General features: G+C 34.6%; 3 protein-coding genes and 1 long non-coding RNA gene across 4 annotated transcripts; all 4 read left to right on the forward strand.

Annotated features, from left to right (window-relative positions):
• The first annotated feature begins 91 nt into the window (after positions 1-91).
• On the forward strand, positions 92-8,363 carry LOC18593715 (putative disease resistance protein At4g10780). The gene is given in 11 exon segments (XM_088808109.1): positions 92-108; positions 333-446; positions 1,939-4,786; positions 4,789-4,963; positions 5,289-5,409; positions 5,608-6,102; positions 6,191-6,308; positions 6,612-6,768; positions 6,850-7,413; positions 7,495-7,645; positions 7,732-8,363. Coding segments are annotated over 2 exon segments (2,940 nt in total). The 5' UTR covers positions 92-108; positions 333-446; positions 1,939-1,947; the 3' UTR covers positions 4,890-4,963; positions 5,289-5,409; positions 5,608-6,102; positions 6,191-6,308; positions 6,612-6,768; positions 6,850-7,413; positions 7,495-7,645; positions 7,732-8,363.
• Positions 8,364-9,148: 785 nt separating this feature from the next.
• Positions 9,149-12,465, forward strand: LOC18593719 (G-type lectin S-receptor-like serine/threonine-protein kinase At4g27290). The gene is made up of 7 exons (XM_018124458.2): positions 9,149-10,612; positions 10,776-10,892; positions 11,045-11,202; positions 11,297-11,507; positions 11,592-11,829; positions 11,934-12,084; positions 12,160-12,465. Exons 1-7 carry the CDS (start codon positions 9,340-9,342, stop codon positions 12,463-12,465), a joined length of 2,454 nt encoding a protein of 817 aa, XP_017979947.2. The 5' UTR covers positions 9,149-9,339.
• A 1,512-nt stretch (positions 12,466-13,977) lies between these two features.
• LOC148761450 (uncharacterized) lies at positions 13,978-15,064 on the forward strand. The gene is made up of 2 exons (XR_016027568.1): positions 13,978-14,132; positions 14,213-15,064. It is a non-coding gene; the product is annotated as an uncharacterized LOC148761450 (long non-coding RNA).
• Positions 15,065-16,628: 1,564 nt separating this feature from the next.
• FQR1 (flavodoxin-like quinone reductase 1) lies at positions 16,629-21,133 on the forward strand. The gene is made up of 4 exons (XM_007021073.3): positions 16,629-16,780; positions 19,558-19,651; positions 20,343-20,605; positions 20,709-21,133. The coding sequence occupies exons 1-4, from the start codon at positions 16,758-16,760 to the stop codon at positions 20,938-20,940; spliced, it is 612 nt and encodes a 203-aa protein (XP_007021135.3). The 5' UTR covers positions 16,629-16,757; the 3' UTR covers positions 20,941-21,133.
• Positions 21,134-22,088: the final 955 nt, after the last annotated feature.

Consider the following 22,088-nt stretch of genomic DNA (forward strand, 5'->3'; position numbering starts at 1 on the left):
TTGTTGCCATTTTCTTCACAAATTTTGAAAGAGATCTTAGTTTCCTACTTTCACAAACTTAAGACCCTCTAAGGATACAAGTACCAGCTCATCTTCCACACTTTACCAGGTAATCAAACTATTTAATATAGATTTGGGTTCATGTTTTTTGGAATCTTAGATTCATTATCTTTCCTTCCATATAATAATTTTGGTTCTTTGTTTTTTGTCATACTTGTATTTTTAATTAGGTAGAAAATAATCATAATTAATGAGAAAAATGCTGAAAACAAATAATTCTAAAGACTATAACACATTCACCTTTATTAACACTACTAATTTTCCTCATATCGGTTTGTTTCTTCTGCCCAAGAAGTTTGTGCTTAACAACTAGCCAAGGAGGTTTCTGGACCATTTTAATTGACCATTGGACTTCATCTTTCCAAGTTATTTGAAGAAGAAACCAGGTATGTTGAATGTCATTCTCCTCTCTCAATTTATTCTCACAATTATTTCTTACATATCTTTTGCAAATATATTGTTGTTTTCACACGCTTACTCATTTTAATTATCTTATGTTTAGATTATATTAATCCACAATTAAAAATTTTTAAGACTATTCAAAAGTATTAATTAATATTTCTGGGGTCCTTGATGTTTATTGTTATTGAAAATTTGATTATCTTTTTCTCCTCTTTTATTAACGTTGTAATTAGTATTCAAGAATTTGTATGGTTATCTAGAGGAAAAAGCGAAATAAATTATTTGAAAAAGAAAGTAGGTATTTTTAATGTCATTCTCAGTTTATTCTTGCAATTATTTTTCAAATGCCTTTTTGAGATATATTGTTGTTTTCATAAGTTTTCTTGTTTTAATTATCAAAATTAAAGATATACTACTCCTTACTTATGGTTAGATTGTAATAATCTACAATTGAAAATTAACAAATATGGATACAGTAAAACAATTTACTAAAATATTAAAGAAATTAAATAATTCTTCAATTACGTGATAATAATAAATAAACGATGTCAAAATACATATATAGATTAAATCAAGTAATTCAAAGAGATCTACAAAAAGAATAAATTAAAATTTGGATGATGGAAAAAAAAGAGAACAAATTAAGCAACGTTAGTCTCAAACAAAAATGTACCAAGAGAGTCGAAAAATTTACAATCTACAACATTTCAAGACATCTCAATTTTATAAGGGTAAACTTAATATGAGGTAAATTTTGAATTTTGAATGTAAATTGTTGACTAACAATTAAATTAGTAATAAGTACCAAAAAATCAAATTAGAAGTAAGCGTTAAAAAACAAATTAATAGAAGTAATAGCCAATAAATGCTATGTGGAACAATTAGAAAGGAATGCAATGAAATCAATGCAGACTTTAATATTATAAATTTTTTAATAAATAACTAATGAAGTTATTGAAACATGGTATAGTTCAATTTTAGTATATGTTAGATTTAAAATATTAAACTAAAGTTATTATTTTTAAGTTTTTATAAGGACAGAAGCATATATATATATATATATATATATATATATGGACTCTAAAAATTAATACTATATTCTTTGTGCTTTATATAATATACAAATATTTAAATTTTAGTATATCTAATTATAATTATATGTTATCTTAACGTCTTTTTTATAAGCCATTGATACTTTTATTAATGAAACGAGGGCCTTAACTATAGTTTCAATTTTAATGTTTTATACATTTTTATTAAAATAGATAGAATCATAAAAGTTATCATTTACTTTTAATATTAATATAAAAAATATTATTCACGTATGCATGCATTGGTGTAGATTTAAATAGCATTAGAAATGTAGTCGATTATTCCATTATAGACAAGACCCCATTAAATATTTTATCTTTGTTCATACTCAAACATAAAAAGTGAAGCATGCATTTTAATATATGTTAAGTTTTTAAACTACAGGGAGCTTATATGGAGTGGATAATACAGCCAATTATTGAAGTGATAAAATGCTTTGGCGGTCCAACCTGTTCATACATAGATCATCACCGGAAATTTAAAAAACGTATGATTGAGCTCCGAAAAAGTGTTGAGGCTCTAGAAGTCCGAAAGAACGACGTCGAATCAGATAAGGACGAGAAGCTTCGTTGTGGAAAAGAGGTGAAGAAAGAAGTGGAAAACTGGTTTAAAGAGGTACAAAGGGTAAGGACTGACATGGAAGAGATTGAAAGGAAGTTTGGTGATGTTTTGTACTTCTTACGTGGCCGTCTAGGAAAATCGATTTGGCGAAAGATTGAAGAAGTAGAGGAAATTTACCAACGAGGTAGTTTCCCTAACGGTGTGGCAATTGATGGGCCTCCACCCATCGGGCTGCCATTATCAACAACAAATCCAGAAGGTCAAATCGATGTAAGAAAAAGAATTTGGGATTATTTGATGGGTGATGCTGTCCCAAGGATCGGAGTGTGTGGAATGGGTGGCATAGGGAAAACTACCCTCATGAAGCAGATCAATGATCAATTGTTAAAGGAAACAGGAAAGTTTGATCTAGTGATATGGATCACTGTATCAAAAGAATTGAATATTTTCAAATTGCAAAAGGACATTGCAGAATTTTTGAAATTACAATCTCTTCCAGATAATGAATTGCAACGAGCAGCAAGGTTAAAGAATTATTTGGAGGGAAGGAGATATGTATTGATCTTAGACGATGTTTGGGAACAATTTTCTCTATTAGATGTAGGAATCCCTGATCCAACATTAAGTATGGGGAGGAAAGTTGTACTCACTAGCAGATTGGCTAATGTTTGTAGATGTATGGATTGTGAAGTGGTCAAAGTGCGTCGGCTTTCAAAAAATGAGTCCATAAACTTATTTTTAAATGCAGTGGGACTTAGTGATGGACAATATCAAAGATTAAAAGACATTACCGACAAAGTTGTTGAGCAATGTGATGGTTTACCACTTAGCATTGTGGCAATAGCTGGGAGCATGAAGGGGGTAGATGATATTTGTGAGTGGAGGAATGCACTAGCAGAATTAGAGAACCATGTGGAAAGTGTGACAGAATGGGACATCAAAATATTCCAGCAATTGAAGTTTAGTTATGATCGATTGAAAGATCCAAATATCAAAAATTGTTTCTTATATTGCTCGTTGTATCCTGAAGACTTTGTGATTGGAAGGCTTGGATTAATTGAAAGTTGGATAGATGAAGGACTCCTTGGCTTAGGGACTAAAGAAGCAATGCATGACAGAGGCCAGAGCATTTTAAATAAGCTTGAAGATTTTTTCTTGTTAGAGAGGGCTACATCTTCTTATGGAAAACATGATGGAGTTAAGATGCATGATGTTTTGAGGGACATGGCGTTGTTGTATATTAAAGGTCATCAGTTCATGGGAAAAGCAGGTATGCAATTGAAAGAATTCCCAAGTGAGCAAGAATGGGCAGTGAGTGTTGAGAAGGTTTCTTTGATGCAAAGTCCAATTTTAGAAATTCCTCCTCACATATCACCTAGATGGCCTCATTTATCAACTTTTATATTGCAACAATGTACCTTACAAAAGATTTCAGAATCTTTTTTTAAGCACATGCCTGGGTTAAAAGTTTTAAATCTTTCAGATAATCCTTTCTTAGAGTATCTGCCCAATTCGATCTCAAACTTGAAAACTCTCAATGCATTGATACTTTTTGGTTGTGAGCACTTAAAAAAGGTGCCTTCCTTAGTAGAGCTCACAGCATTGAGAAAGTTGAACCTTTTGGCCACAGGAATTGATGAGGTTCCTCATGGCATAGAGATGTTAGAAAACTTGAGAGATCTTCGTATGATGTCATGGGCTTTAGAAGAGCTACCAGTAGGAATATTACGGAGGATTTGTCATCTCCAATGCTTAATGATAGGGATGACGCTTGTAAAGGGAGAAGAAGTAGGCCAATTGAGGAAGCTTGAGTGGGTTTCATGTTCATTTCGCAACGTGCAAGAGTTTAAGAAATACGCAGAGTGTACACAAGGTAAATGGCCTACATCTTTCACTTTTCAAGTGGGGGGACCACTTGTGTCTTGGGATATTGATTTAGGGCATTCCCCAAATTTCAAAAAAATTGAGAAACGGGTTATATTCACAGGTTCGGAGATAGAGAGGTGTGATGATAGGGTGGTCCCACATGACCTTCAAACTTTAATTATTCGGAGGTATGATGATTTCAAATGTTTAAACAACATTCCTTTGTTTCGTAAGGCGACTGACTGGAAGGAATGTCGAATTTGGGAGTGTGAAGGGATGGAGTGTGTGGTTGACTTGTCATTATCGTCTTGTGACGCACTTGACAACATTGAGGAGTTAGACCTAACTTGGTTGCGAAACTTGCGTGAAGTTGTGAGAGTAGGAGTAGGAGTAGTGGTTGAAATTGAATCTACCTCTCATGCTCCAACACCACCTGCCATCTTCTCTTCTCTTAAAAAATTCCATATGAGTTTTTGTTCGAGGGTGAAGAAGTTGTTTCCAGTTGAGCTGTTGGAGGGCCTCCAAAACTTAGAGGAAATTTTCATTGAATGTTGTGAAGAAATGGAGGAAATAATAGCATCAGAAGAAAATCACAAAGGAGAAGGAACAACATTTATTCTTCCCAAATTAAAATCATTACTCTTGATTAACTTACCAAAATTGAAAAGCATTTGCAGCAATGGAGTTATGATTCCTGCAGATTCTCTCCAAAATCTTCGTATAGTCAGATGTCCAGAAGTAAAGAGGATCCCTTTGTCTCTTCCCCTTGTTGAAACTGGGAAACCATCTCCTCCTCCTTCTCTAAAAAAATCAGAGTAAGCCCGATACAATGGTGGGAATCAGTGGAATGGGATCAGCCTGATGCTAAGGATGTCCTTTCTCCCTTTCTTCAATATTCTGGCTTATAGAATGAGATGGAGAAGAGGTGTTTGATTAAATGTGGCTGTAAGGCTCCTGCTTCTTATTAAGAACTGCAAACACTGTGAGTTTATTTTCATCCACGTCCTCTTTTTATCTCTTAATTTCTCATTTGTTAAATAATTTCTCTTTTTTAATATCAAAATAAAACTAAGTCTTTAACTTTTTATTTTTTAATATAAAAATAAATTCTCCAACTCAACACCCTTCAATCTGCATTTCTCCGCCAATTGCTATCTCACATTTCCTACATCCCCTCCTATTACACCTTCCCACCCGTTTCCTTTATTTTCATTTTCACTCGCATGTTTCAAAAATTCTTTGATTATTATGAATTAAAATGTTGAAAGATATAGCAAAATGACTAAAAGGTTTTCAATTTGCTGCAGGCTTGGAGATTATGGGAGGAAGGAAGGCACCCCTGTTGAACTTGGTGATGAATTCTTAGGACTATCCTGCACATCCACACTAGTCTCAAATGGTTGATGAATTGGAAATCATTTAATACAAGTAAGTCATTGAAGTTATGTTTGTCCAATGAAGAGAATGTTTATAATTTGTTTTCTGCTGCACTTTGTGTATACTTCATTCATCAAAAGTCAATCAATCACATCATCGTATGAAAACAGCGCATGATCTACCCACCTGGTATTTCTATTTTTTATGTCAACCATCATAAGTGTCTCAAATAGAAATCATTGATCACAGGACTACACATGAAATGCAGAAAGCAAGCTTGGATGCTTTTCTCATTTGCTCCAAGAGACTACTTTGACAGATATGGCCTTTGTGTTTCAAAAGGGAATTGTGATGGTACTCAGCTCCCACTTTTTAAAGGATTCAAGCCTTAATTCCCTGAAAGCTAATGTTTAAGCCTGAATTCCCTGAAAGATAGAACTCATCAGACTGGTCCCTAGGGTGTAAGCACAATAAGCCATTCAACTGCCAAAGCAGAGATGGATTTATCAGATTTAAAAGATTTGAAAATGCCAAATGCTACACATTCTTGGGTGACTAAAACTATGAGTCTCAAGGGATGCAGGGCTAAGTATCTACAGAACTATTCCTATATGGCATACTCTAGTTCAGATAACAGAGGAAGAGGTAGCGGTTGGGTCCCTTGGTTTTATCATCTAATTGATTGCAGACAATTTCAATCAAAAGGGCAGGATCTATGTGTTAGGGTGTCTGCTTCAAAATCAGGTATGAGTCTACATTTTCTCTTGTTTTAGCTGCTTTTTTTGTTTTTTTTTTTCATGTATGCTTTTTTTTATCAAATTTCGTCATACAGAATTGAAAGATAAGCCTAGGCTGAAGCTTGCTACAATGATTGCAACACCACTATGCTATGCTTTTGTGGCTGTTTACTGTCGGTTATTACATTCACAGAAGCTGCAGAAAGTTGATAGGTAACTTTGATGTATCTTTCACAAATATGCTCATTTTTTTTCTAGATAAACAAAGAAAAATTACTTTGTTAAACTGACACTAGCGAATCCACCCACAGTTTCTTCAAAAGAGTTAAATAGATTCTTTGCTGGTTCATTTCAAAGAAAAGTAGTCTTCAATCCTTTTTGGTGTGAAAAAAAAGAATTTTTAATGAAACAAATGGCTGGGGATACTTCATTTTGTGTGATCTCAAAAACAACATCAGCTCAATCAAAATGCATATTTTATGCTAAATGCCAAGCCTATTTTGACTACTGTTTCAGAGAAACAGAAGACAATAAGGAAAATGATCAAGAAAATCAAGACCAGGATAAAGACGTGGAGCTTCCAATATTTGAGCTTGCTACCATAGCTCGTGCTGCTGATAGCTTTTCTATGGACAACAATCTAGGGGAAGGTGGTTTTGGACCTGTTTGTAAGGTAAATGTTGCATCATATTATCGAAGTTACCTTAACTGCTGAGAATTTATTTTTACTATCGAAGCTCATTCACAAATGTAGTTTTCCAGGAGACACTAGCAAATGAACAAGAAACTGTTGTGAAGAGGCTTTCAAAGAGTTTAAAAATGAAGTAAAATTGATTGCCAAACTTCAGTATCAGAATCTTGTAAGGCTTCTTGGGTGCTGCATTCATGGAGAGGAAAGACTGCTGATTTATAAGTACATGCTTAACAGAAGCCTTGACTCATTCATTTTTGGTTTGAATTATTCAAAACCTTTCAATTTAGTTTATTGCTTCTCCTATCATAAATACTTTCTACTTTTAACACATGGTATAATTTGCTGCTTTCAAATATCAAAAATAATATTGGACTGACATGAAGAGAATACTTACCAATTGCCAGATCAAATAAAAAGCAAAAGGACTGAATCGGTCCAAGTGTTTGCTACGGCATTGCTAGGGGACTACTCTATCGTCATCAAGATTCTGGATTGAGGATTACTTGTAGAAATCTCAAAGCTAGTAACGTTCTGCTTAATAGTGAGATGTATCCAAAGTTTTCAGATTTTGGCTTGGCTACAACTTTTGGAGGAGACCAAACTGAAGGGAACACTAAAAGAGTGGTTGGAACTTAGTAATGTCACTTTATTTTTATAATGTCTACAAATGCTCAAAGACTTATTTCTTTTGATGATGTTCTGCAGTGGTTATACGGCACCAGAATATGTTATCGATGGACTATTTTCAGTAAAATCAGATGTCTTTAGCTTTGGAATATTATTGCTGGAGATAATAAACGGGAAGAAAAATAGGGGGCTTTACCATCTAATGTAGAGCAGCAACCTTGTTGAACATGTCAGTTTCAACAGATATTACCATAATCAAATTTTTGTTGCTTTTCTTGGACTGATAAAACCTAAAAGTCTTTCAATTTGCTGTAGGCATGGAGATTATGGAAAGAAGGCAGTCCTTTAAAACTTGTGGAAGAATGCTTAGAAGAGTCTTGCAATCTATCAAAAGTGATTCGATGCATCCATATTAGTCTTTTATGTGTACAACAGCATCTTGAGGATAAGCCAAGTATGTCATCTGTAATTCTGATGTGGGGAAGTGAAACTGAATTGCCACACTCCCAAGCAACTTGGTTTTTTGTTTTGAAGAAGTCCACTTGAAGATGATTCTTCATCAGACAAGCATGTATCTTCTTCGACAAATGAAATGACTCTGTCAATACTAGATGCTTGATAATTGATTAACTGTATACTTAACTCTTTCATCTCCAAGATGTGCTTGATGTTTTCTTGAGCTTCCTGTTAGTTCTTGTATAGCAGAAATCTGTAGGTAAAGGGTAGAGATCTTTCTCTAGTTTCATTGCTCAGGTTAGCGAAGGAAATTGCTATTGTTCATTGTGAAACAGTTTCCCTTTGTAATTGTATATGTTTTCCATTTTGCACAAGCTTGATGCCAGTAGAAGTCTTTAACAAACTGCTAAAGACTTTGAATGGCATGGTGGCTTAGTGTTAATAAAATCACCTTTCAAAAAAGAAAAAAAAAACACTCTTTCATCTCCAAATGTTTTGTACCTTATGCTTTAATACGAGTGGCTTAGTCCCAGTTTGAGCTTAGCACCATGCAAGTGCCTACTTGGGGGTAATGTTATATATATTTGTCTCACAGAGAATTGACAAGATGACTACACAGAAGCTTCATATAAATCAGAAATAAGAATTCTCTGTAATCTCATCAATTGTAAATTGTTTTGATTTTTTTTCTAATGCACTATGTTTCATTGAGGAAGAGTCATTTAATCCTCACATACATGTACCATAATAAAAATGAATGATAAGGCATTACTTAATTTGTATTTGCTGCATTAACTTAATAGATGTTATTTATTGATGACATAAAGATTTTATAGGTCTTAAATTTACTGGAAACTGAAAATCAAAAAAAAAAATGGGACAAAATGAAAAGGTTGATCTGTGATATATTTAATGAAAACGTAATTTGGGATTAAAACATTTAAAGTCTTCTTATCCCAAGTCGGATTATGGATGGAAGGAGCGAGAACTCTAAGACACTGTGCATATAATGAATATATTGTTTGTGACTTGTCATGTTGGACTTATTTAGTGTAAGAATGACAGAATGAAGTTAAATTCTTAAATAGCTTGTAATTTATAGGTTTAAGAGGCTAATTAAAGTCAACCAATCATCGTACAATTGAGGGAAAAAAGAAAAAGAAAAAGGATCCACAGATTTTGATCGTAAAAAGTTTTCCAAGCTTTTTGGCCCTCCTCCCATTTAAGAGCTCTCCTACCCACATGACACTTGAGGAACTGTATTTACTATCGGATAGCTTTTCTGCTATCCATAAACTGCTGGTCATTACTTTGAAAGGCCAGGTAGAGCAGAAGATAGCTAATGGTCTTTTCAAGGAAGACTTGCATTCTAGTCAACGCTCATCAGTCTAAATATATTTGCTCTCTGAAATCTACCGAACTGAAAAGTTTTTCTACGAGTTTTACAAGCTTTGAAAGTTGAAACCAATGGACATTCTGTCTTTCATGTTCACCAACACCATTTTGCTAATATTGTTTTCAGGTATTGCTGATGGAATCGATGTCTTCACCTCCTCTCAGTCTGTTAGTGATGGCAGAACCTTGGTTTCAAGAGATGGAATCTTTGAGCTTGGTTTCTTTAGTCCTGGAAGCTCTAAGAATCGTTACTTGGGAATTTGGTACAAGAAAATAGCAGTTAAAACTGTTATTTGGGTTGCAAACAGAAGCAATCCGATCAATGACACAACTGGTTTGCTGATGATAAACAGGAAAGGTAATCTTGTATTGCTCAGTCGAAACAATGGTGTTGTTTGGTATACCAACATACAGAAAGGAGTTCAAAGTCCTGTAGTTCAGCTCTTAGATTCTGGAAATCTTGTCCTAAGAAGTGAAAATGATAATGATTCAGAAACATTTTTGTGGCAAAGTTTTGATTATCCAAGCGATACATTACTTCCAGGGATGAGACTTGGATGGGACTTGAGGACTGGTCTTGATCGGCGTCTGTCAGCCTGGAAGAACTCAGATGATCCATCACCTGGAGACTTCACGGCTGGTGTTGAGCTATATCAATACCCTGATATTGTTGCATGGAAGGGCCCAAATAAATACGTTAGGACAGGCCCCTGGAATGGCCTCAGATTCAGCGGTGCACCCATGTTAAGGCCAAATTCCATTTTTGAGAATGGTTTTGTGTGGAATGAGCCGGAGGTGTACCAAGTATATACTGTCAAAAATAAATCGCTGATCTCAAGATATATGTTGAACCAAAATGCCTATCAGGGTCAGCACTATATATGGAATGAAAAAGCTGGAAATTGGATGATGATCACATACATACCCAGGGACATCTGCGACAACTATGATCGCTGCGGTCCATATGGAAGTTGTGTCAGTACTGAGGTGCCACCTTGTCAGTGTTTAAAAGGGTTCAAGCCTAAATCATCACAGAATTTGTACACAATGGACTTTAACCCAGGCTGTGAGCGCAATAAACCACTATACTGCCAGAAAGGTGATGGGTTCATCAAATATGTTGGACTGAAAGTGCCAGACACCACAAATTCTTGGGTAAACAGAAGTATGAGTCTCAAGGAATGCAGGGCTAGATGCTTACAGAACTGTTCTTGTATGGCTTACACACCCACTGATATTAGAGAAGGCAGCGGTTGTGCCCTTTGGTTTGGTGATCTGATTGATATTAAACTAGTTCAAGATGGTGGTCAGGATCTATACGTTCGAATGTCTGCCTCTGAAGTAGGTAAGTTTACAGTTAGTTTTGTTGAGTATTTGAGTGTTTCCTTAAAGTTCCATAATAATTTCCAATTTCATTCTCTATTACCGGTCTATAGCTTAAGTTCATTTGTTCTTGGTTCCAATTCGATTTCCCTTTTTTCCTTCTATTTATTGAAAACTCCATGAAGAGCCAAAAGGTAATGATAAGGTCAAGATAGCAGTCACAATTCCAATTGCCATTTTCATAGTTGCTGGTGTGCTTCTTGTCAGCTGTTACATTTGCAGCAGCCGTGCAAGCTCAAAAGGTAACGCTGTCTGATCCATTTGCTTTCACAAATCATGCTTTCACTATGTTTTAGAATACTTACCAACTTCCCTAGCTGATTTTCAGAAAGACAGTTGACCAACATGATATAGCCTTCTATGGCTAATGTTAGTATGTACTAAAATGTTTCAGGGGCAAGAGAAAACGATGTGATAAACGATAGGAACATTGAAGGGCAAAGGGAAGACTCAGAAGTCCAGTTATTCGACCTAGCATTAATATCCAAAGCAACCAATGACTTCTCAATTGACAACAAGCTAGGACAAGGTGGTTTTGGGCCTGTATACAGGGTAAATTTGCAACATTCTGGTGAAAATGATCATAAGACAAAATATGAACTATGTTTAGAACAAAGTTACCACTCTTTACGTATATTATTTTCAGGGTACCCTTGTAGATGGACAAGAAATTGCTGTGAAGAGGCTTTCAAGAAGCTCTGGACAAGGTCTAACTGAGTTCAAAAATGAAGTAGCACTAATTGCCAAGCTTCAACATCGAAATCTTGTAAAGCTTCTGGGATGCTGTATTGAAGGAGAGGAAAAAATGCTGGTTTATGAATATATGCCAAACAAAAGTTTGGACTTCTTCATTTTCGGTATTCAATCTCTCAACAATCCTATAAATCTACTTGAAGATGTTTAGCTGGTAGATTAACTAATGGGAGTTTGAAACATGACAGAGAAAACAAGAAGTAAGCTACTAGATTGGCCTAAGCGTTTTCATATTATTGGGGGAGTTGCTCGAGGGCTCGTCTACCTACATCAAGATTCTAGATTGAGGATTATACACAGAGATCTCAAAGCAAGTAATGTTCTTCTTGACAATGAGATGAACCCCAAAATTTCAGACTTTGGCATGGCTAGATCTTTTGGAGGAGACCAATTTGAGGGGAACACAAATAGGGTGGTTGGAACCTAGTAAGCGGCCAAGTGGTTTTCTTTTCCTTTCTTGTTCTGTTTTTTTCTCATGAATTTACCTCTAAAAGTTCATTGATGTCTTTTCTTTTGATGATCTTTTGAAGTGGTTATATGGCACCAGAATATGCTATTGATGGGCAATTCTCAGTAAAATCGGATGTCTTTAGCTTCGGAATACTGGTGCTGGAGATTATAAGTGGGAAGAAAAATAGAGGGTTTTACAATCCTGGCAATGGCCTTAACCTTATTGGACATGTAAGTATCAAAAACTCTACTTTTTACTGTACTTTGAACAGAAAAAAATGATCACACTTTTATAACATGTATTAGGCTTGGGATTTGTGGAAAGAAGAAAAGGCTGTACAGCTGATCGATCCTTTGCTAAAAGAATCATGCAATCTATCAGAAGTGGCACGAGGCATCCACATTGGTCTCTTATGTCTGCAACAACATCCGGAGGATAGACCAAACATGTCATCAGTGGTTCTGATGTTGGGTAGTGACACAGCATTGAGTAAACCAAAACAACCTGGTTTCCTGATGGAAAGGAAATCACCTGAAACAGACTCTACATCAAGCAAGCTTGAATCTTCTTCAACCAATGATATAAGTATGTCTATAATGGAGGGTCGATGATAAATGATTCTTGAGCTATACACCTCCTGCTGTGTAACGTTCCCTGATTTTTGTGAAGCAAAGATCATTAACTGCTTGCATTGACCTTTTTGGGCCCAATTGAACTATTTGCCTCGTCCAATGAGATATGCATCATTCCTAGTTGAACCCTTGGGAAGAAATGGTTGGCCAATTGTAAACTAATTAAAAAGCTTGTAATATGTTCTGTTCAGCTTATGAACAGATCTAGTGAAAAAAGACCATAGCTTTCACATAATTAGGAAATAGGTATGCCCATTTTTGGGAATAGTCCTGGATATTGAAAGTTCACATTGTATTTCCTGAGTTGATCCTTGTGTGATTTTGTTATGGCATACCTCAATGTTCTTTTGTAAGGGGTATGCCTTGCAAAATCTTTTTGCTGGAGAACTAATGTTCTTTCAGACCTTAAATAAAATTGAACTTTCAAAAAAAACAAACAACTAGGAAATAGGAATTCTATGCGATCTCATCATTTGTAAATCGTCGGTCAGGAATATTACTTCTTCACTGTTTCAAGTTGTGTACAGTTCATAGTCATGTAAATGCAACTAAAAGAATGAATGATCAACCGTCTACGACTGGACTTGAGCTGAATTGATGACACTCACCATAAACCGTGATGCAGGTCCCATGGCAAGGTCTGTTCCCTCAAACCATGAATGTTGATCATAAAATGTAGCATCAAACGTTTTGCGGGATATTGATTCATTTTGTTGATAGAGTAGGTAAGATTTTTAAGAATGTTGCAGATCCCACATGTTACAATGAGGTGATATCTAAGGTAGATATCAGACCAAACTTTTCAATTCTTCTGGTAAACAGTTTCTAGTTGTTTTAAACCACCAACAAAGCTGTCATCAATACCTGGTAAGGTATGTTTAGCAAAGACCAACCATGATAAACCTCTTGGTCTGATGTTGTTCAGAACTTCAGATGCCTAAAACATGGGAGCAAAGTTGAGACTGTAATCAAAATTAAGGTATGCTGAAAATTGTTGCAAAATATATTTCCCAGGCCTTGTATAAAACCCAAGAATTGTTTTAGGATTTAAAAGCCTTTCAAATTCAATCATTTATAACTAAAGGTTCTGTGCCAAAACAGGAACATTTAGTGACAGATCAAGAAAATTTTAGTTCCAACAGATTTTTCATGGAAAAATGACACAGATATATCCTGTTTAATGTGAAAGGCATAAATGGGTCCACTAAAAACTCAAAAGATTTTTCATGATTTCTACAATTTTGCCTCCTCAAATGTGAACATATGGACTTTTTATCACATAGAGATGGCTTGAACAGAGACTTTTTGGATTATCACCCTTGGAAAGGATAAGCATAAACTATTTTTTTTTTTAAGAAAATAGAACTGAATATGATTGCAAATGCTATAACTTGTTGTTGATGCTGACCATTTCCAGGCTGAACATTCAATTTTTCACCAACAATGAATGCAAAGAAAAAGATTAGAAAAAAATTAAAGGGTGAGAAGCAGCTTTCATTTCTCATCCTGAAATTAGATTCCAGGACTTGTTCAAGCCTCCCATTCTTTAGATGTCATTCCTGATATCCAAAACAATAAATAGTCCAAAAGAGTAGCCACGTAACAGGAAAGTGCTGGTCAGCTGTAGAACTTCCTGATGGCTCCAGGTATATGCAATTTTTTTTTTCTTTTTTGCCAATACAGGACCAATTTTTGCCTGTTATCTGTCTTTGTTTTAATTATACAGGTAACATCAATTTAGAGATAAGCAAGGGAGACAGCTTGTCAAATTCCTATAACTTTGTAAACACGCCAACAAGGCAAAAAAGAATGACACGGTGAGGGATCCGTGAAGCAAAAGCCAATTTCCCATTCTTGGGGTGGGCCTTCTCTTCTGGGAAAAAATTATGAAAGATGATGAATTCTGATATTGAGGTTCCTGTTAGTTCAAGGGGAAGACGCATCCTTTCTTTTTCAGTATATATGGCAATGTTTGTTCTTGCTTTGGAAGACCCCCGAAAAGGGTCAGGAAAGAAAAATGTGACAAAGACTACCATCAAAGTCATGGGCAAAAAATCAAACTTCTCCTTTAAAAGGTCTGGAAGAATCAACCATCTCCATCTCCCTTTTCATCGAGTTTTGTGTTGTGAGAAGCCTAATGAGATTTCTGGGTTTTCTTCCTTCTTTTCTGTTTTCAACCCAATGCTGCCATATGGCCCCATATATTGTGAAATACCCTTTGATTCAATGTTTCACACTGCTTATACTCATGAGGAGTTCCTCATCTCTCTTTGTCAATGCTAATCAAGTGACAGCTGAGAAGCCCTTGATTCTGTTGTAGTTAGGTAAGAGAACACCAATGACCCAAGAACCGTAAGATCAACATAAAATATTGCTTTTGGGAAAATGATTGTTACGGGATTGGACCATTGGACCATGCAAAACAATTGTTTGGATAGCATCAAATGGATGACGGAGGGAGTTGGATTTTGTTGACCAAAGGTGTGACTTGGCTTCTCAATGCTGTTGAATTCAAAACTTTTTGGAATGGCCTAAGTGAATAAGACAATGGTTTGCACTAACCAATTAAGAATTCAAATATTGAATATATTATTATTATTATTATTATGCTTAATTTCTTATTTTTTTATTTTATCTTTACACTTTATAATAATTTTTTTATATAATAATAAAAATCTTAACTCATAATAGATATAAAGTTACAAATTTAAATATTAACGTTTATAATTTTGTTGATTATAACATTAAAAAAGAATAGTCTATCAATTTGAATTTTATCTATGACAGAGATAAATAAATTTTTAACGCTAACTAAAAATCATCGATAAAATTCAAATTTTTATGTCGATTGTTATCAAATTTATTAATCGAACAAAATTTCTAATTCTCCAAAAAGAAAAAGGTTTGTCAAAGAAATTAAATTTTATAGTTAACTGGGGAAAGTGGGGCACATATGTCAATTCGAAACCCTTTATAAATTGGATCAGCATGTAGCATGTGATACGTCATCCCGTTTTTGTCACGCAGGCATTGGGTGGGATGTGCCACCAATTAATCCTTATCATTGGACCCCTAATTCCATTAATCCTCTTGTATTATAAAAGGTTTTAATCCAAAACCAAATCCAACGGCCTTGATTTTTGCATTTTCACCACGTGACCTCCAAGATTTGTCCATATGCATTATGACACCATCCATTTTGTCTCCCCTCACTTATGTCACAAATTCGATATCAGTAAAAAACAAAATATGTCTTCAGCTTATAAATAAGAATTTTTGATTTAATAAATATATATATTCAGTTAAAAATGTGAGTTTATAACAAGTAGTATTACAGTTTACTCAAATTTTTATTAATATAAAATTTTTATGAGAGATATTAAGATCGATATGAATTCACATCAAAGTAGATCTCTGATCTCTTCTTTGTACAATTGGATAGGTTATTGAATTTATAAATACGAATACGTCGAGATTAATCTGGATTAAGGTGGACCTCTTCTTTCTTCTTTATACAATTGGGTGGGTTATTAGATTAATAATTACGAATTTTTTGTTGCTAAATAAATACATCATTTGAATTGAAAGTATAAATTTATAATACTTCAATATAATTTTATTTTTGAACAATAAAAAATTCTTTGCAATCAAAATTTTAAGTATCTATTGTGATATAAGATTATCGTTCATCTTAACCGTTGAGATTTTTAAAAAAATATATACGAATTAAAATTGTATATTAAAAAATATTATAAAACTTGTCAAGACTCATTTATCGAAAATAAAATAAAAGAAAAAAATATTGAATGCACCTAAAACTATAATAATCAAACCATATGAAATAAAAAAGAATTAAATTTGACCAACAAATATATTAAAAGAAATTAAAAGGTAATTAAACCTTCTAGAAAAGGAGTGTATTTAGATTTTTGTGTAACGACCACATGATGATGAGCGTGACAACAACATCTCATCATTAATTAAATATTATTAATTTTTTATTCCCATTAAATAAACCACCAACCCCATTTAAAACCCCTCCAAGACGTCGCCGTATCCACTAATCAAGAAATTAGTAACTAATTAAGAAATTTTAAAAAATAATATAAATTAACCCCACCGTGCAACTATAAATACAGCTTTTCGGCTCCTCCGTTTTACCTCACTCGTCAACGTTTTTCCTTTAGCGAATTAAAAAAAAAAAAGCCAAAAAAAGAAACAAATAGTGAAAAAACAGAGAATTTTCTTGTGATTTCTAGAGGAATTCATCAATGGCAACCAAGGTGTATATTGTGTATGTATCTTTTTCCTTTTTCTCTCTTTTTTTCTTAATTTTTTTAGATTTTTTTTGGTGCGAAAAGTTGTTCTTTTTTATCTTTACTTTGGTTGAGTTTGAGTTCTGATTGGTTCTCTTTTTAAGCGTGTATTTGATTCAATTTCTGAAAAAAAAATTCAAGTTTACCGTGTATGTTTATTTGCTTTGATTTGAGTCTGTAGAAATAAGTTTTTCTTCCTGTATTTTTTAACTTATAATTGAACAGAAAGTTTAGAATTTTTCACTAATTTTTACAATAATTGGGAAAGTTAGTTTCCTATCGTATAATTGCGATTGCAGGAGCTGGAAAATGCGATTTTTAATGGTTTGAGTTAAAATTTAATTTCCAGTTGGATACGGGAAAAATGCAGTATCAATTTAGTTTTTTTTTTCCTCCTGCCGCTGATTTTTGCAGTCTGTTAGTTAGTTAAGAATTAGCTTTAGAACTGTTGGGTGCCGGTAGTTTTAGGTTTTACTTCATCTAATTTTAGTTAATAATGTGATCAATTTAGCTACTTTCTGAGGCAAGATCAATGAGGTCAATTCTTAGATTAAAGTGTAGTGTTCAGTCTAATTCTGTTTGTGTTGAGTTGATACGTTAGAAAAATGGAAAAGAAAAAAATGAATTCATTAAAGAGTAGACGAAAGGAAATGAAAATGTCGAGAACAGCATTTCTGTCACAAAACCATGAAATTGTTGACAATATATAATTGTTAGTTATTTGTTGAAAATCTTGGATGTTTGCATATAGAATTGGAGTTAAGAAAGGCTATGTTTTTTGTTCTGGTAGGAGATTTGGCTTTTGAATTTCTCATGCTATCTGGGTTTTTCTTTTTGTAATGTGTGTTATTACTTGTAGCAAAGATGAGATTTTGTTTGCATTAAAAAGTTATTTGTCTGACTGTATGAGATGACGTGTTAACTAAGACATATAAGCTGCGTAAGAAACTTGTATTTTTTGAACAATATTTTGATGGTAGGTTGTCGAGTTTAAGGGGTTTTGCTTTTTATTATTAACTGACATGTTTACAGGGTTTAGATGAATCAAGCATGTACCTCACAACCATTCCAGATATGTATGCTTGAGTCAATTTCACGCACTGTAGTCTGTGTTGTCATCTTGTTTACTTGTTTGCATGTGGTTTGGGTGCTCCATATGTGTTTTTTCTGCAAGAGTTAAATAAACAAGGCTAAAGAGGGGTTCAAGTGAAGCCAGCAGTTTTTTTTTTTTTTGTGCAGGGGTGGGGAGAGGCAGAGTAAGTTCTTAAGAAATCAAACATATTTGAATGGTAGTAATGTGTTTAAGGACATTTAGTGCCATGTTTCAGTGAAGTACTATATGGGACTTACCTTTGGTAGGCTTACAGCTTTACTATAATTACTGTAGATTGTATGCATTTTATAGACCTGTGAATGCTTTCACCATATACTTACCGTGTGCTCATCTGTTTTTTTTTGGAACTTGAAAGCAATGGTACCTGTTGATTTCGTGTGCAATTGACTCGATAAATTTCACGGCATCCTTCCCATGCAACATCTGGCATCTAATTTTGATTGAAATAAATAAAATAATTCTCCTTCATCATAAGGTGATATGTAAGGCATAGCATGCTCCTTATTTTAGCGATTAACTCTGCCCTATGCAATTATCATTATACGCTAAATCTTCTAGTTAGATACTAGTTGGCTCATGCTAACTCATAGTTTGTGGCAGCATTCACATCTGTAGTGCCCTGTATTATCCATAGATGAAAAGTGATGTTAGGGGTAAGCTGGGTGAATGATTGTGGATGGTCGGGTTATCTGTTATAGGACAGTCGTAATGAGAGACAATATTCTGATATTAGGAAAATTTGGTGTGCCATTGTGAGCAGGTTGCGCAGGTTAGAGCATGAAGAGGTGGGTGTGGAGAGTACAAAGCTATTAGGAGAGATTTAAATTGTATTACATATCCATTGCAGCAGATATTATCAGTTGGCTTTATGTCTATTTCTGCTTCTGCTCGAGTCTGACTAATTCAACGTTTTCTGTCTGGATTGGGACCACATAATTGTTGTGTATTGTTGACAGAGGCACTTCTCAGCATGTATCCTTAATTTTGCTGCTTATATGACCCACTTATATAGGTCCCTTTTCCTGATTTTGGCTCTGCCACAAATATATCGAGGCTTTGATCTCCAAGCTCCCCTACTCTTAGAGTCATAGATATGCCCATGATTGACGGTCTAGTGTATCCCCATTTGTCCTCAAAATAGGACTCAAAGTTGTGGTTTTATGGGCTGGCACACTAAATGTTGAAATGTGATGGGTTTCTTTGTTGATTGTTACATTTGCTTGCTGTGTGATTTCAACTTAGACATCAATGCTTGCTGATTGGTGGTTGAATTATCTTTTTTATTATGATTTCAGCATTTGTCAACCTGTTGTGACTGGCAGGTTGTTTTCTGACTTGAACTAAGTGGTCCAATGGTGGTCTTAGATTCAGTTTAAACTTTTTGACCATAATGTTTTATAATGATTGCCAAACGACTTCTTTACCAACCAAAATTTCATGACCATAATGTATCACATGTTATCGTCCTTTTTCTTACCTAAAAACTTACATCTGATTTTTGCTATGATTACATCTTGAGTGTGATTAAGTTCTTTTTTCTTTTCTTTATAATCCTTTCCTTTTCTGCCAGCTTCAGTTATGCTTAATTCTCTTGCTAAATAAATGAACTCTTTTAATCAAATATATTCACTGCTGTTACAGATACTATTCCATGTATGGACATGTGGAAAAACTTGCAGAGGAGATAAAGAAAGGGGCTGCATCTGTTGAAGGTGTTGAAGCCAAACTATGGCAGGTAAGAATGTGCACCATGCTGCTGTGGTCAAATTACCTGCTTTCTTTGTAGTAGTGTAGGCTAACTAAAAGCAGCAAGAAATTTATTTATGGATAAGAAAAGGTTAAATAAATGTTAAACTGCAATCTAATGGTCTTTTTGTCCAGAAGTTTCAATGTTGGTAAATTGACAAGTTGTCAGGTTACAAGTCATTACCTATGCTTGGTCTCAACTGTTTCATACTCAGTTCCAAAGTATATATTTTTCCAGCCTCCTTTTCAAATGCTTCCATTTTCCTCCCAAGGGCTTAATTAGTTAGTGATTTTAAAAATAAGACATTTTGATGTCTCCTTTTGAGAACCCTTGACCTTTTTCCTTATCAGAAATCCTACAGTTATCTTATATCGTATTGCCCATTGCTTTGGCACTGCATATTTAACCTTCTTGTGGTTTTTGGTCTGCTTTTCTTTGTCGATGAAGTTATGCTTAATTTTTGTGTTGCCTTTCTTGGCGTGACAGTCTGTGTAACCATCCTTGCCTTTCATTGTGTAAGCAAGTTTTGCAAAGTCCAGCTGTTGCAAATTCATTATGTTGAGTGTAACTAGTTGTTCTTGGCTCATTAGAAGGGAAGGGCTTTCCTGGATTATTTATTAGAAAGCATTTGTAGAATTGATAGGGCTAATAAAATAACTTTGGTATATATGTTGTACAGGTCCCTGAGACCCTGTCAGAAGAGATTCTTGGAAAGATGAGTGCACCGCCAAAAAGTGATGTGCCAATTATTACACCCCACGATCTTTCTGAGGCTGACGGTTTTATTTTTGGCTTCCCAACAAGATTTGGAATGATGTCTGCTCAATTCAAAGCATTTCTGGATGCAACTGGAGGTCTATGGAGAACTCAGCAACTTGCAGGAAAACCTGCTGGTATTTTCTATAGCACTGGATCTCAAGGTGGTGGACAAGAGACTACAGCGTAAGTTCTATATCCCTATCGTATAATGGACTTAAGACACCCAAAACTTAAACAGAACGATGAAAACCTAACTTGTATCTGAATGTTCTGGAATTCATCACAGGTTGACTGCAATCACTCAGCTTGTTCACCACGGGATGATATTTGTTCCCATTGGATACACCTTTGGTGCTGGCATGTTTGAGATGGAGCAAGTGAAAGGTGGAAGTCCCTACGGTGCAGGAACCTATGCTGGGGATGGAACTAGAATGCCATCTGAACTTGAGTTGGCACAAGCTTTCCACCAAGGGAAGTACATCGCCGGCATTGCCAAGAAACTCAAGGCAGCTGCCTGATTTCAATGTTTACTGCAAAAATCACAATTTGTCCTTTCATATTTTTTTCATCTCCTCTCTCTAGAATGTCAATTGCCTATATTCTACAAGTTTGCAAAACAAATAATTCTTCCTGTATTGGGTATATGCTTGTATGTGTGTTTACACCTTACAATGGTTTTGGTTAATGATAAAGTTTGCTCATTTATCTGTACTATACTTGTCCAGCACGACAGTTCTTAAAATGTAATTTTGATCTTTGCTCTGTCTAATGGTTTTTTCGTCGAAACAGGCGGATTCAGATTGGATCATTTCGGGTTTAGATCGTTTTAAGTTCAAATCATTTTAAGCTCAAGATAAAGTTAAAATAAAATAAGTAATCAAATTCTTGTAGATATAATGTTTAAGTTTAGGTTATTATAACTTTGAGTTGGTTTAATATCAAATTCAAATCATTTTAAGTTTGGGTTTTTCCCGTTTCGGATTCGAGTGGTTTTTGAGTTTGCGTTTAGGTTTTCTCATGCAGAATTTTAGATTCGATTCATTTCGTACTCTCTGAAAATGGGATAAGAAATCTCAAACGACATACAGAAATGCTAGGGCATCATCCTAGAACTTTTGTGGAGGAAAACAATCTTTTAGGCTCAAACTGTCGGTAACTGAGCCTTGTTTCAGACCTTGATCAGTTAAAAACTTGCTTTGTTATTCCCCCTACCTTCCAGGCCATTAGTGGGTTACCGTTCCTGGGACCCTTCTAGCTTGCAAAGGCAGCTTTTTATAAGAAGCAATATGATAGAAGAGTCTACCAAATTGTGTGGATTAAACCTAATATGGACCTAACTTTTTTCTTTCTGCAAAAGAAAGATAAAACTTTGAACTTGATTACTGAGAGGATGGAAAATACTACTATTCAGGGATGAAGATGCAAAGTATCCATCAACTTGATTACCACTCACCCAAAGTTGAAATTGACCTACATTTCATCTTTGTAGTGGTAGTATTTGTCGTCATTTTAATAAATTTTTCATTCTTATTAAAAGTATGATTTGATTTTAAATTCCCACAGTATAATCGTAGATCGATAAAACGTGCTTAGTCTAATTTGCCTACAATAATAAGTAACATTTAGGTAAAAGTGAAGCATTATCATTGGAATATATCCCAAGTTA

This window comes from Theobroma cacao, chromosome 7 (genome assembly GCF_053813885.1).
Source record: "Theobroma cacao isolate CCN51 chromosome 7, ASM5381388v1, whole genome shotgun sequence".
Taxonomy (NCBI): domain Eukaryota; kingdom Viridiplantae; phylum Streptophyta; class Magnoliopsida; order Malvales; family Malvaceae; genus Theobroma; species Theobroma cacao.